Below are 14,739 nucleotides of genomic sequence, written 5' to 3'. Positions count from 1 at the left end.
GTGTTGGTTGGGGTGAGCTTAAATATAAAGCCATGTAGTCACCAAAATTCTATTTTTAATAGCTAGTAGATGGACATTTTTTTCAGTTCAGGTGTGTTTGGTGCTTAATATGAATCTAAATGGAATACATCTAAGAGCACACATACATATGGCTGAAGAAATTAGGAAACTAATAAAAATGAAAAGAAGAACTCAAAATCTTCAATTATAGTGGCTTGATTATTTTTTAAAAAGCATTATTATATTACCCAGCACTGAAACACAGGATTAAGAAATATAAACAATCTCTTACTTAACATGAGTAATTTGCCTTTTTGTGATTGTTTTAGCAAAATCTTTTATCTGTTACTTGCACCTCAAGTCATAACATTTCTTATGTGTTTCTTTACAGCTCCGAAAAGACTTCCAGAATTTCCTCAGGCAAAAACACCCTTCCTTTCTGAGAAACCTGGGGGAAGCTGGGGTAATAATGGCACCTGTAATCTGGTGTTAGGATGTGGCTGGTGACTGCCTAATTCTGGAGAACACATTTACTGTGTCCCATCTCTGCAAATCTCAAAAACCTGATGAATTCCCATTAACTTGGCCAAACCAGTGGCTGATTGGGTTTAAAAACAAGCAAACCATATTTGTCTGATTGGGTTTTTATAAATTTAGTAACAATCATTAGTCTGTTAATTCTGCTTAGCTCATTAAGTTAGTTTTTTGTCTTCAAAAATATTGAGACTATGATGCCAAGCTTTGGTCTCTCTCTAGTCACTACTCGCTCTCGGGATGGGTACGCATTGATTTCTTCTTGGTAGATGACGGCTTTTGATTGGGTTAATTAGTATATGCTTTTCATTGCAAGATTCTGGTAGTCAGCCACACCAACAGCCTATTTCTGTTTCTTTATCCTCCCCCCAAAATCTTCAGCAAATTCCCTTTCTTTTTGCTGTAGCTTCAAGTGAAAAGCCATGGACTGTACCTATAACTAAAACATCCGAAGACTCCAAAGTTCTACCACCTCAAACTGGTAATTCCATTCTTTTTAAAAAATAGATTGGTGCAACAGTATTCAATAACTTCTTGTTTTTATTTTTATAGGTTCCTTAGTTGATTGTCAATATACTTTGTAGTAACAGTAAAGCTATAAATCATTCCTGATTCTTAAATGAATCTCATTTTTTTCCCTCAGTACAAAAGTAAAATGTTTCTGCATTTGTTTCAAAGATCTGTATTTTAACATCTGGAAATCTAATTAGAACTTTGGCTAGCAGAAAAACTACACATTGGCAGCTCAATGATTTTCTAGAGATCTGAGAGCAGTAACAAAAATAAGAAGCATCATGATGGGTCTGGTTTGACAGATAAATTTGTTGCCCTTGCAGATAGATAATTTGCTTCTTTTTCAGCAATGAATTTTTTAGTGGCAATTACCACTATTCATTGAGCACCTTTTATGTGCCAAAAGTGGTACCGGGTACCTGGAAGTGAGCTGTATGACTTGGGGCCCAGGAAACAGTGATAGGACATTGCATCTTGGTCCAACTTTTCAAAAGGCTTCCAAGCCCCTACGTATCCTCAAGTCACCTGAGTCTGCCCATGGAAATCAGCAAATCTAGCTGAGTGGGGCAGGATGGGTGACTACCACTGCCCCTCAGACCATACCTCACTTTTGTCAACAATGAATATTTAAGAGCCTACTATTTGCAAGATATTATTGCTAAACCCTAAAATCTATCAGCATGTCATGATGTGGAGGGGAGATCACAAGTCTTGGCATTATTACTGGACTTTATTTCCAATTCTGGCTTTTCCACTAATATATTTTAGTTATTTCCTCTACTTTCCTAGGTCATAGTTTGCTCTTTTTGTAAATTGTGGAAATTGGCTTTTTTCTCCTGAGAATTCTTATGTTCCTCCACTAAAACTGATTAATGGAGGTAGCTCTCCTTTTTTAAAATAGATTTTTCTCAAGTAAAAAGTTTTCTACATATATTTTCTTTGATATCTAATAGTCAACTAAAGACAATTAATATTCAGCATATGAGGATTATAAGAAAACCTCAGAAACCATTTAGTGTGATTACTTCCATGATTTTTGTTTTACTTGTTTGTATTTAAATGTTTTGTGTACCTTTTAGTTGTGATTTTTTTGAGCACATATAGTACATAATATAGTTAGCAGTTCAGGTAGTAAAGTTATATAACTGATATTTTGTGGCATTCTTCAGTAAGAAGTCCAACTGAGGGACAGTTTGAGAAAGGATGAGAATGATCCTTCAGACTCACAGATCTTAGTCAAATTATCTTTTCTCTGATGTGCGTAATGGTATCAGATATCAGCAAAAGATACAAGGATGTGTCAGCTAAAGTAAGCATGTCTATTATGCTAATCTCTCCTAGTTTTTCCTCAAGTGGGAGAACACTTGAAATGTATCTATACTTGTCAGCCAATCAGAGGAGCCTCAGACTGGGTCTTTCTAGACCACAGTTCCCCTAGTCACTGAACCAGAAACTTTAGTGAGTTATTTAAGGTGAGTATGGAAATACGCTTAACAGTCCAGGTCACCTGAGTCCAAAATCCAGGTGCTGAGTAGGGGTTCCCACCGAGCCTCTCCATCAGCATCACACAGGCACAGCCGCAGTGTGACTATGCACCTAGTCTGAGGGCAGTGTGATGGTTTATCTGCTGCACTGCGACAGGCCTGGCCTGCCTCCCACATCCATGAGCATCACTTCTCCCAAAACAAACCTGTGGGGCTCACTGGACCAGATGACCTCTTAGGTCCCTTTTATCTCTTAGCTTTTGGATTGTAATGTAGGGGACACAGGGTCCCCCAGGGTTTCCTTTGAGCAGGCCCTAGCTTTTGGGGCCTATGATTTTTCAAGGGCAAACGGACCAAAACCTCAAGGAATCTATATGGAGTTTTAATGCCTAGGGCATGAATTATATACAAAGCCTGAATTGAAGCAAACATCAGGAGTGAAGAGAATTATGTTGGGAAGTGAAGGTGGTAGAGTTACAAAGAGACAAAGATAGATGAGATTAGAAATCCCACTACAGGCAGAGTTCTTTTCACCTTTCATTTCATAAAAGGAATATTCTGGTTTTTCCCTTTTGGAATATAAGTAGTGGCTAGTAGCGGGAAGCAGTCCTATTATTCATCTGCCAGAGAAGCTTCAACTGGCAACTGCCAGCCTTCTGGATGAGTGTTGAGGTTGTCATGGCTGTAACAGCCCAGCAGGGGACGATTGCAGGCTTGAGTGTAGCCGGGAGCTTTCTCGCCTGCCCTCGCTGCCTTTCACTTGCGTACCTCCGCTACTTAGTGTGCTCCTTGGACCAGCAGCACTGGCATCACTGAGGAGTTAGTTAAAAAGGCAGAATCTGGGACTGTGCTCTCCAGATGTGTTGAGTCAGGATCTGCTTTTTAACAAGATTCCCAGGTGATTTGTATGAACATTACAGTTTGAGAAGCACTGCCTTATTGTTGTAGTCTATAATATTTCACACGGTGCATATAAGAATCATCAAATGTGGTTAATTGCAGGACAGGAGGACTCAAATCAGTATAAGATTGGTTTCTCCAAGTGGTGATTGTTATCTCTTGTTTTTGCTAATGCCTGTAATGCTTACATCTAATTATTATATAAGAGTTCTACCCTGGTTGGTGTAGCTCAGTGGATTGAGCACAGGCCTGTGAACCACAGGATCTCGGTTCAATTCCCAATCAGGGCACATGCCTAGGTTGCAGGCCGGGTCCCAGCAGGGGACCCACGAGAGGCAACCATACATTGATATTCTTTCCCTCTCTCCTTCCCTTCCCCTCTAAAGATTAAAAAAAAGTTTAAAAAAGAGTTCTGTGGCACCTGCCTAACATGCTAAATTTCAAATTAAAATGTATCTCATATATTATTTATTATATACATTATTTGTGATTTAAAGAGTTGATATAGTCATGCCATTCTTTCATTGATTTCAGCCTTTTTTATTTCTTGTGATTGATTATGTGTGAATTTATACATGTACTAAGTATTTCCTATTTAGTTTCAATGTATATGATTATTTATTTTATTTCCCAATTACTTACATGGTTTTCAAATATAATCGTTTTGAGAATGAAGAAGAGAAAGAGGTAGAGAGAGTATTTGAATACTGGCCCATAAACCCAGTGCCCCATTTTTAGTTACTGTATCCTTTGAAGACATGGTATGATTTAGCTGGTATGAATGGCATTATTATGGCAAAACTAACACATTTTGTTTTCTCTGTTGGGACACAATGCATCTATATTTACTATGTCAATTCCCTCCAATCAAAGACCAGCAGGAACACACATGAATGTGAACAAAGTTAGGTTTACTTACTCACTTCAACAATAGAAAATACATATGAGAAACTGTGGGAACTTTCAGTGAGACAGTGTTAGAAAGGACTTACTGTGGGACTTGGCCTTGTGTTAGGTGATTCCGGGAGGGTGCAAGGAAGTAAAGCTTTGCTCTCAATGGGATAGTGTCTGAAAGTGGGATAACTTTGTGATGGAATAGCTTTATCATTCTTAACGAGAAGACAAAAGAAGAACAGAGTGAAGCTCAAGTTGTCATTGGTAAAGAAGCAGCAGTTAATTACATTAGCCACATGGTGGGGACAGTCATTTTCATGTTTACTCATTTGTCTGTGTTCACATGATTACAGAGAGCTCTTGTTTTTGTCTTGATCCATCTTAGTCACTGAGTGGTCTTGCTGAAATTGGTGTTCTCTCAAATTGTTGATGTCCAGCAGGTAAACACCAAGCCGAGCTGTGGGGGCCAAACCAGCAGTGGATGCCAGGGTCTGCTTTTCTTTTTATCAACCATTAAATGTGATTTATCGATACCATTTGTGAAACCCATTTTGCTTTGGCATTTGCTGCATTTGGTTGCCACATTTACTCCACATTCTGTATCACATCATCAGAATATATGCTCTCCAGAGGATTTCTGTATTACTTTTGGATGTAAAAACACATGTGGAAATTCTAATTTGCGTGCTGAACATTGAAATCCTTGGGTCATTTCGATAGTTTAGGACAAGAGTAGGTCAGGGTATTTGGAATTTGGAATATTCCAGGAAATCTTAGTAGTATAGCCATTAACTACATTCTTCCTCACTTTCAGCCTATTTTTCCTAATCTTTCATTAGTGCTGCGTTTTGTGATCTCATTATTTGAATTGTATTTTGCATCAAACTTTCTCTAAATTACATTTAAATAGATCGGTTGATTTTAACTCTCTTGGCAAATCCAGTTCTCCTTAAAGTACAGAAGGGAAATTACAAAGATCTGCTCTAAATAAGAATGCCAGAATGCCAGCTTATTTATACAGTCTATATTTTTAAAAAGTTGGCCACATTTCAGGAATACATTAGTGCTTGTGACAATCATTCAGAACAGTCAGTCTCTCTGATGTTAAGTAGAACCGGTCTTATATTCTACCGGAAGGTGGCCAGCTGACTATGATTTCTGTGTTGTCACAGAGTGAGTTCCAGAAGAGCTCTCGGTGCCTTGCAGCCCTGCCCCAACCCCAAAGAACTGTGTGCTACATGCATATGCATGCACTTGTTGATTACTCTTCACTGGAATAGTATAATTTTGTATATACCTAGCAGTTTTCTATTAATAGGGTCAGAGTTGCATTTATACCATCATATACCATTGATCCTTCTGAAGTCTCCAGAGGCAAAATTCTGTTTTATCTGGAGGTGTATGAGACACTTGCCTTTGAATAGGCAGAGGAGCAAAAACCAGATGCTCATTCCTTTCTTTCTGAATCTCTCCTACAAAATGCTCCATGTTGCAAGTGAAATAATGTCATAGAGCTTCCTTTGAAATTTTCGCAGAACGGTGCAACAGAGTAAATCAAATGCTTTCATTAGAGCCAGGTGTCTTCTGGATTTTTAAGAAAGGGCAAGTGGACGGTAAGAAAGAGTGGCCAGTCCCTGAAGTTTATTCTCATTGTGAATGTGATCACTGGTCTGTGAGCTATAGGAAGAGACAGAGCTGGCTTAACAACCAGCTCAACTATTTACTATTTATGTAGCTGTAGACAAGTGACTTAACCTCTTAGGTCTCCAGGTTTTCCATCTATAAAATGGAAATAATATATATATATATATTGATTGGGTTGTTGTGTTTTAGAAACAATGTGTAAGTCACTTAATCTGATTCACAGTACATAAGGGGTACCCTCTCAGTACAGTGGGCTCTTGCATCAAATGTATCTTCTTCTCACCAACCTAAATTTCCTGAAATAGTATAGATTCTTAACAATAATAATAATCAATTATTTAATTAATAAAAAGGAAAAGAAGGAAGAGAGAAGAAAAAGACTCTTAAGCTTGTATGCATATGAGCATACCAAATGATTTTTGGACCTGCATTTAAACTGTATAAAAATTTTAAAGGGAATGGAAAGGACATGTGCTATGTTATTTGAAGAAGCTTTGCACCCGCATGGGAATGGCAATGTCCTATTAACCCCACGTGGCCATGCTGTTCAGTTCAGGTGGCAGCCTATTCATTCTATAAACTGGGCTCAGGCCCTGCCTCAGCTCAGGCAGTCAAATGATGCCATGACCAACTTTGTGTTTTCTGTGGGCATCAGAGTTAGAGAAGCAGCTTCGATGCTTTGTGTTTCTCATTCCCCAGATGGGGTTTACACGTGATTCTTAAGTCCTTGTATGGTTTGAGGTGGCAGATGGAAATCAACTTTGTTTCTGATTTGATAATGCCAACAGTTAAGCCTCCTTAATCCACTTGATCATCCTCTTAAAAGAGCATCATTTAGTACCAGGAGGAATTTAAAGCCCAAATAAAATAAAGGAGATGGCTTATTTTTTAATATAATCCAGGATGATGAGATGTGCTTAGTTTCATCTTTAGAAAATTCTCCTGCCTGTTCTTTCCACAGGGCGTCCAGAAAAACTGACTTTTCCCACCTATTGTTCTATGACTTAGTATTACTAAGACAACTACTACTTCTGGCAAACTTATTTCCCCTTAGACAGTCAATGTTGAGACTTCCCTTGACAGTCAGACCTGAGGACGGTAGCTCTCAGTCTTTTCATTAGATTCCATTAAAGGGAGCCACCTTTAAGAGTTTATCACTAAGTATATTCAGTGTTTAATTCTTTTAGTACTTTGTAGAGCTCTAGTAAATTGCTGTACGCACTCTTATCAATTATTTAAAGACTTGGAAGCTGAAGTGATCGGTGTGCCTAAGGAGTCCTACACTGGCTGGAAAGTTCTGGCCCAGGTGGTTTGCGCAGGGTGGTTGAGAAGAGGTTGAACTGTACCTCTGACCTTGCTGTCTGCCTGTGAGGTGTTGATTAGTGTGGGTCTGGCCCACCCAACTGGACTAAGCCCCAGAGAAGAGAAAAAGTTGGAATGGGTGGTGGTGTTGATGCTTCGAGAGCAGGAAAATAGAATTCAAGTTTAACAGATGGTTTACAGATTCACTGTGGCCTCGTAGAGATTGATAGATACAGCCTCAGCCTTTGATTTTATTTCATGAGCAATTTTTTTTGCAGAAAGTATTTCCACAAATATCAGAGTTAACCTGAAAGGTATTTTATTTTCCCATGAACTGAAGAAAGCATTATGTATTTATTTAAATGGCACTAAGAACTCTGTGTGTGGTGTTTATAAATGCTTTTCTCATCAGCTATTTATTGATATTAATGTTGCATTTTCCCATTGCTTCTTCATGTATGTTTTTAGGTTCTATTTTCATGGAAGGGGATGGCCACATAAGCATATGGCATGTAGTGGTGGAGTAGAGACAGAGATTTGTATGCAGATACATGTGTATCATAGAATAATTAAAGGCCTGTTCATTTATTCTCATTTATCTTTACTAAGAGCATAAACTACATACTGCTAAACTCATTGGCATTTGTTTATTGTAGTGGGTATCTTGTAGATTAATTCTATTTAGTCCCTGCTGTGTACCAGGCTTTGGGATGAATAAACAGCATGTGTAGTGAGCATGGCATCACGATTTCTGTCCTAGTGAGTTCTTTCTTCTAAGAATGTATGTTTAAACGTGGCAGTCTTTCACATAGTTGCTAATGTTCATGGCATTCGAATACAACACATTGATGAATTCTTGATCGTTGGAAATACTTGTCTGTGTGCCATCACATATTTCCAGAACAAGATCAAAGCATGTTTATTATAGGTTTGCATCTAATCCATTTTTTGAAGTACAAATAAAATGTACAAACAACAAAACACAATTTAGCAATGCAGTTTTAGGAAGTTATGAACAAATGAGAAAATGGTAGTATGGCCTATTTCATATAATGCTTTTATAAGAAAAAATGTAACAGTAAAATTTAGTTATTATGATTGTGTCATTACTGTGCTTTAAAAAAACTAAAACTATTAATGAAACTATTGATTTTTATAACCTTGCAATGGAGCTACCTATTTACCTCACACTAGATTTCTCCTCCAAGTTCTGGTCTCACTGACATCCTGTGAATTCGAGGTGAGGGACCGCGCTCCATATCACATAGCTGGAGCTTTTCATCTACTAAGCAAATATGGTGACAAGATATTTGCCTCTAAGCAATAATGCATGATAGCACATAAAGAGTCTGAAAAACAGAAGGGTTTATTCCGAATTCTTAGCTATTCATCAACTCTATAGCCTTCTAAAAACCAGAGGTGCCTAACCGCTTTCTACATTTTACTCTGGGAGGAGTACATATACAAGAGTTTTGTAAACAAGTCAAAAACTGTTGATTTTTAGAGACCTTCATTTTAACACTGTTCCCTCCTCTGACATCTCTTACTTGAGAGTCAAAAAAACCTTGTTTAACCCCTGAATGAAATGAGGTGGCAGTGTGCTTCCTGAGGCTGCCCAAACCTTGTAAAACTCCCACCACGTGGCATTTGTGCACTTTTAGCACTCTTGTTCTTCATTGCTCAACTGTCCAAACTCCAGAAATAGAAATATCAAGGACCAAGGCTGCTGGCAAATGTGTTATTTTAATCTTAAGCATATTTGAGGAAATGTTTGGAAGCAATAATACAGACATGAGCCCCAATTGCCTGAGAATGGTAGAACGAGGGCTTCTTTTCTTACTAGAGTACTTTTGGAGAATAACCTAAGGAAGATGGCAGCCAGGCTTGGAAAGTCTAAATAGAGAAGCAAATTGCAGATATGGAAAAGAAATAGAAAAAGAGTGAATAAATATCAACTTTTGGAACAAAAAAATGCAGAAATAAGAAAGGTGGTCCAGTGTCACTATAGATAAAAGGAAAATGTGGGACTTAGGATAACATAAAGACAGTTGTAGCAGTTTTCAAAAGTAACAATATAAATAAGTCAAGCTATTAATTCATAATTTCTTTCCTAGTATGAGAGGGTCAAGTAAATAAAAGCTGGTCAAGTTTTCCTAATTAGTCTAGTAGTAGACAAAGCTGACTTTGATGGTTCTGTGAAATTGAAAACAATACTAAGATCAGCAACTGCCAGCATTTCTGTCCTTTAAAGGGCTAGTCTTTCTCCTCTGCCCCTTTAAAACGGTAGCTGGGCTAAAGAAAGCTTGACATTACAATGTAACAGATTTACTCTCAGAATGTTTCCACGTTTTAACTCATAGTTTTCTCTCTGTTTTTTGAAGATTTTGCAAAGCAGTAAACTCACCTTTACAAGCCGAAATGTTTTGGTTTCTGCCTCTGAAGTGTGTGGTGCAATATACACTGTCCTGTGTGCCTCTCAGAGTGTGTCACGGGCTGATAGTTTCTTACAGCTTCACCTAGCAGTGCTTCAGATCATTACTCTGCCATTGAACTACAAGTAACCCCAACGAGTAAATTTTCCCAGGAGCTGCCTCTACCTTTCTAGTTTATTTCTGCACAGCCATTCTGGATGGGCGAGAAAAGTAACATCTGCCTCACAACATTCCAGCTCCTGTACACCTGTCAAATTAGTGATAGCTATTGGTACAGTAGAGAATGTTTCTATTTTGATGCTGTTTTTGCTTGCAGATTCAATTCTTATGTGAACATGGAAATTATCCTTATTTTAAAACCAACTTTTTTTAAGGTCACCCTGCTTTATTTCATGTGGAATATGAATGTTATCTTTAACTGCACCTAGATTGTGGAGAAACAGAGAGAGAAAGCTGCCGCCAGGTAAAGTGGCAGAAGGAATAATGTGAGAGGAAAAGAACTGGTCTGAGCTTGGCCGTTCCTGGACCTGCGAGTGCAATGGAAAATATGCTGAGCTGGACAAATGCAGTGTGTGACCACTGGCAAATGTCTTCACCGCTGTGAATCTCAAATGCATTGTCTAGGAAATGGAGATAGTGCCCTTTTATCTGTAAAGTGGGAATAGTCTCCACTTCACCCATTTCTCAGGAATGTTGAGAGGGTTAAATAAGCTGATGGATGAGACAGTGCTGTGCAAACTGTAGAGTGCTGTCCAAGCGTTAGTGTAGCATGATGGTAACTTTCACTAAGGAGAAAGACTAAGCAGTAGACTTTGAGCAGCCTCAATGCAATAGCTGTTTCCTTCTTCGGAAATCTCTCCCATTTTACTTCCTTTATGTTTATACTCTTGGAAGCTCTTTGCTTTAGAGCTGGCACCACTTTATTATTGTAAACATACAGCACTGTGTTCACATCCTCCTGGAGACCAGCATCAGGGCTTGCTGTATAAAGATGTTTAGTTCAGGGCAAGAGGGACCAGAGGCAAATCTTAGTGATTGCTTACACTTTAGTGACAAGACTAGCATTAAAATACGTCATGTAATATTTTCAGTCAAAATTAACATCTCTTTTACCTTTTCTTTTAAAGCAACGTATGATGATTTCTCAAGCCCTGCAACATGGAATGAGCCTGAAATATCAGAGCCCCATACAGGTATACCCACTCTCTCAGTCCTTGCCCTAGATTCCAGGTGTTCTGACAATCATGTACCTAGTTCTCTCTTTATTTTTTGCTGAATGAAAAGTGTGCTTTCCAGAGCCCTGACGGAAAAAAAGCAATCATGTCAGGAAAGTGAATTCTACCCTCTCCTTCCATTGAGCGACCATGTGTTCACATGAAATGCGCTCTGCTCAAGTGGGAGCTGCAGACAGGTAGTTGCCCCTGAGGCAAAGTAAGGTGATGGCGTATTGCTCTACTGCTCAGAATCATTTCAAAAGGGTTTTGGGGGTCCTGCAGAGTTTTCTCGAGAGCAGTGGTTCTCCAGCTGGGGATGATTTTGTTCTTTCTCACCCTTAGGGGCATTTGGGAATGTCTAGAGACATTTTTTTTTGTCTTAGCTGGAGGAGGTGCCACTGACACATCTAGTGAGTAGTGGCCAGGGATGCTGCTGAACCCCCATAATACAAAGGATAGGCCCCTACAACAAAGAATGACCCAGCCCTAAATGTCAATAGTGTTGAGGTGAGAAATCCTGCTGCCCAGCGATCCTGTCATTCATTACTGTATAGATCAGTTGGTCTAATCTTTGGCATTCACTTACTGGTGCAGCTACAGTGAGTTCTACCCAGTCCAATATTTCCTTTCAGCAAGTGTTTATTAAGCACCTACTAAACTTGGCACTGCAAAGGTTCAAAGTGAGTGAGACTGGTCTTTGCAAACATGCATGTATGCCTGATATTTTTCAGATGTGTAGCCTTATCTCAGCATTATTCATCCCATGATAAATAAAAGTGAATATGTGTAAACTGCAGAAAATTCTTTTTAAAAAAACAGAATGCTAAAGGTGAGTTCAATTAGTAGTTAAGAAATAGAAGAAGCCAAAAAACCAGTTGAAAATAAGTTGAATATATGAGACAGATTTTTCATGCTTTCTAATGTTTAAAGTATATATGATGAAGAGGGCAAAAGGTGGGGAATGGGAGACATTGGTAATAGTGTTAACAACTTTTTAAAGTTTTACAAAAGAAAGTAGATATGTTTTTTAAAGTAAGCTCATCTTCAAATTCTAATGAATCACTCATTTAAAGATGTTGGTCAGAAATCCCTCAAGTGTTCTTGATACTTTTTCCCTATATGAGGCATAATTTATTACTCATGAATTTGTATTTTATTCCTGGGGCCTTCTGCTGCTTTTATAAATGTTGACATTTATTCCAACAGCAACAAGTGATCCATTTCTGGATTCTGGCCCACCTAAAACTTCTAGAACTCTTGAACAGCCAAGGGCAACACTGGGTAATGTTTTTAACAGAAAAATTGTTCTTTGTTTTCCATCAAAAGAAAATCCATGTGAATGCCTTTCTTCCAAATGACCATTTCTTTCCATCACATCTAATTATTTATTTCTTTCCTATTTCTCAATATACATATTTTTTCCTATAATGCAGGCATCTTATGTTCCATTTTGGTCTCCTTTTTTTTCTTTGTACTGTAATAGAAAATATCTTTCCATCTTTAAAGGAATGAACAGCTTTGAAAACTGCATGGACATTTTCACCATCCATATCATCCCATCTCATGCCTGTGGCCTGTATCACTGTCTCCCATGCATTGAGTCTGCCTGGAGTCAGCTACTGAACAATTATCTCTCTGACTTTTTCCCCACTTCATGTTGTTATTTCATCCATCAGCTTTCCAGACTACATGCATTTTTATCCTTAGTCATGTACCCGTAGCATGTGCTTTGTAACACCAGCTAAAAGCATGTTAAAACTCTTAAAATACCTCATTTTAACTGGAATTACGCGGTGGGATGGGGTGTTTGTGTTTTCAGCTCCAAGTGAAATACCATTTGGTCCTCAAAAGGTGGAAATCATTCCCCATCCTGAAATGCAGCCTACAACTCCTGGTAACTAATAACATTTGTATAGTTGTTTGCCTTGAAAGAACAGATAAAGTGACAGAAAGGCATCAATTATGTTGTCCTTTTCAGAATGCTTTTAGTAGTAAACATTTCCCTTAGTTTCCTCCCATAAATTGTGAAGAATATTTTTTGCTATTTTTCTTTGAAATTTGCCAACCAGAAAATAGCCACAGAATTATAGATAATTATTTTAAAGCATATTCACTTTTAACTAGCACATTCAGATACCACCAGGTCAGAGTGTTTTTCTCAAAGTAGGTTTCAGTATAAAGAGTCCCAAGCAGGCTCTGCAGTCCTGGACATGAGGAAGAAAAAATGGGCAAGAGAAAGGTACACAATGTATATTTTAGAATAGAAAATTATTGGAATCATGAAGTTCATTAACTGATGAGGTTAGTAGAGCACTACAGAATTAAAGAAGTTCTGAACTTTCTAGTCTGTTTGGTAAATCATGTTTTGAGTCCTTGATTGTACCACGTGTTCTTAAATTCTTCACATGTGCTCACACTGCAGTACACTTACTTGAACCATGTACCTTCAGTTCTCATATAGAAATTTAATTCCTTTGGCTCAGTGAACACATTAATTGAGCACCTACTGTGAGTAAAGCACCATGCTGGGCATTCTAGGGATACAAAAAAAACAGAAAGCAGTTCTTGAACTCAAGAAGTTTACAAGTTTAAATTCACAACCTGATTGAACCCCGAGAAACATCATTCATGAAACCTTTAAATCTTTCAGTTCCCCTGCAAACTACATCTGCCCCTTCGACACCTAAACAACGCCTCAGGCCCAAACCACCAAGAATCAAACCTGGTAAATAAATGGTTCTTTAACTTTTCAGGATGTTTAACTTCAAATAGGTAACATGCATCTCTGTGCCATAAATATAAGTGCTATGTTTCTACAGGTTAAATTTTCTTTAGAAAATTTAAAGGTAATTAAAGATGCATAATTAATAAACCAAGATAACAAGAATCAATGATTTCTAATAAGATTTTATTAAAAATCATGTGATGTTCTTGAATGTGAACTTTGTTTTAAACCTGGAAACAAGTCTTGCTGTCATAACATGGCAAAGTGAGATATAAAGTACAATTCTTTTTCTTCGTATGCTGCCCCTATTTAAGTATTTATTAGGCTGACAGTTCTTAGTTTTTTGGTGCCTACTATGTTTTCAGTTTCCCCTGGGGCAATGGTTGAGATGGAAAGGACAGGATTCCAGCTTCCCAATTTCTTATAATCCTTAAAAGATAATATATAATAAATAGTGAGAGAGCAACGGAAGATTATATAATCCATTTGTGAGACCATAATACATGTGTGGAAAGTTGGGAAGAGTAAGAGTTGAGAAAGTAAGCCTAAAATATGTGCAGGATTTGGGCAGAGGAAAAAGGAAATGGGAGCAATATATTTTAAGGCACAGAGGTTGGGTAGTAGGGGTAGCTTATCAGTCTAGAGGGGACTTTCTTCATTGTCAAATAATACACTCAAAATCACACTCAGCAGGTTGGGTTTTGCTTAGTCCATTGTAATGTAAATACAGGTTTTTATATAATGAAAATTATATAAAATATATGCAGACCAAGTCTATATCATTATGACTGAGTTTGGAAATTCTTTTCCAAAACTTCACTCGGTGCATACTTGATAAACACTGACTACTACATATGGCAGAATATTTGAAAGGCCATTCAGTTCTTCTTTGAAGGATATCTTTTTATTGTCTCTAGGATATGTTAATATCTCTTTTCCTTTCACCAGACAGAACCAAAAGGCCTGGAACCACAACATCTAAAATTTCTAAAAGCCCTGAGCCAACATGGACAACACTGGGTAAATGATGAGTCCTTAGTAGAGGCGTTATCTCATTTCACCGTGGGAAACCCAGGACCCCAGCTACCCTGTAATGT

General features: G+C 38.0%; 1 protein-coding gene across 5 annotated transcripts in view; it reads left to right on the top strand.

Annotated features, from left to right (window-relative positions):
* ABI3BP (ABI family member 3 binding protein) overlaps positions 1-14,739 on the top strand; it is a 255,288-nt gene that overhangs the window by 134,277 nt on the left and 106,272 nt on the right. For 3 of the 5 annotated variants that reach the window (XM_037058952.1, XM_037058950.1, XM_037058949.1), the window contains 7 exons: positions 392-463; positions 941-1,015; positions 10,831-10,896; positions 12,124-12,198; positions 12,737-12,811; positions 13,568-13,642; positions 14,591-14,662. In XM_037058952.1, the coding sequence (XP_036914847.1) occupies positions 392-463; positions 941-1,015; positions 10,831-10,896; positions 12,124-12,198; positions 12,737-12,811; positions 13,568-13,642; positions 14,591-14,662 (510 nt within the window). The remainder of the gene's footprint in view (positions 1-391; positions 464-940; positions 1,016-10,830; positions 10,897-12,123; positions 12,199-12,736; positions 12,812-13,567; positions 13,643-14,590; positions 14,663-14,739) is intronic. The other 2 variants (XM_037058953.1, XM_037058951.1) reach the window with 1 other exon arrangement.

This window comes from Sturnira hondurensis, unplaced genomic scaffold (assembly GCF_014824575.4).
Source record: "Sturnira hondurensis isolate 20B ecotype Veracruz unplaced genomic scaffold, ASM1482457v3 Scaffold0010428, whole genome shotgun sequence".
NCBI lineage: Eukaryota > Metazoa > Chordata > Mammalia > Chiroptera > Phyllostomidae > Sturnira > Sturnira hondurensis.
Note: the sequence above shows the minus strand (reverse complement) of the source record. Positions and strands in the feature narration are given on the sequence as shown.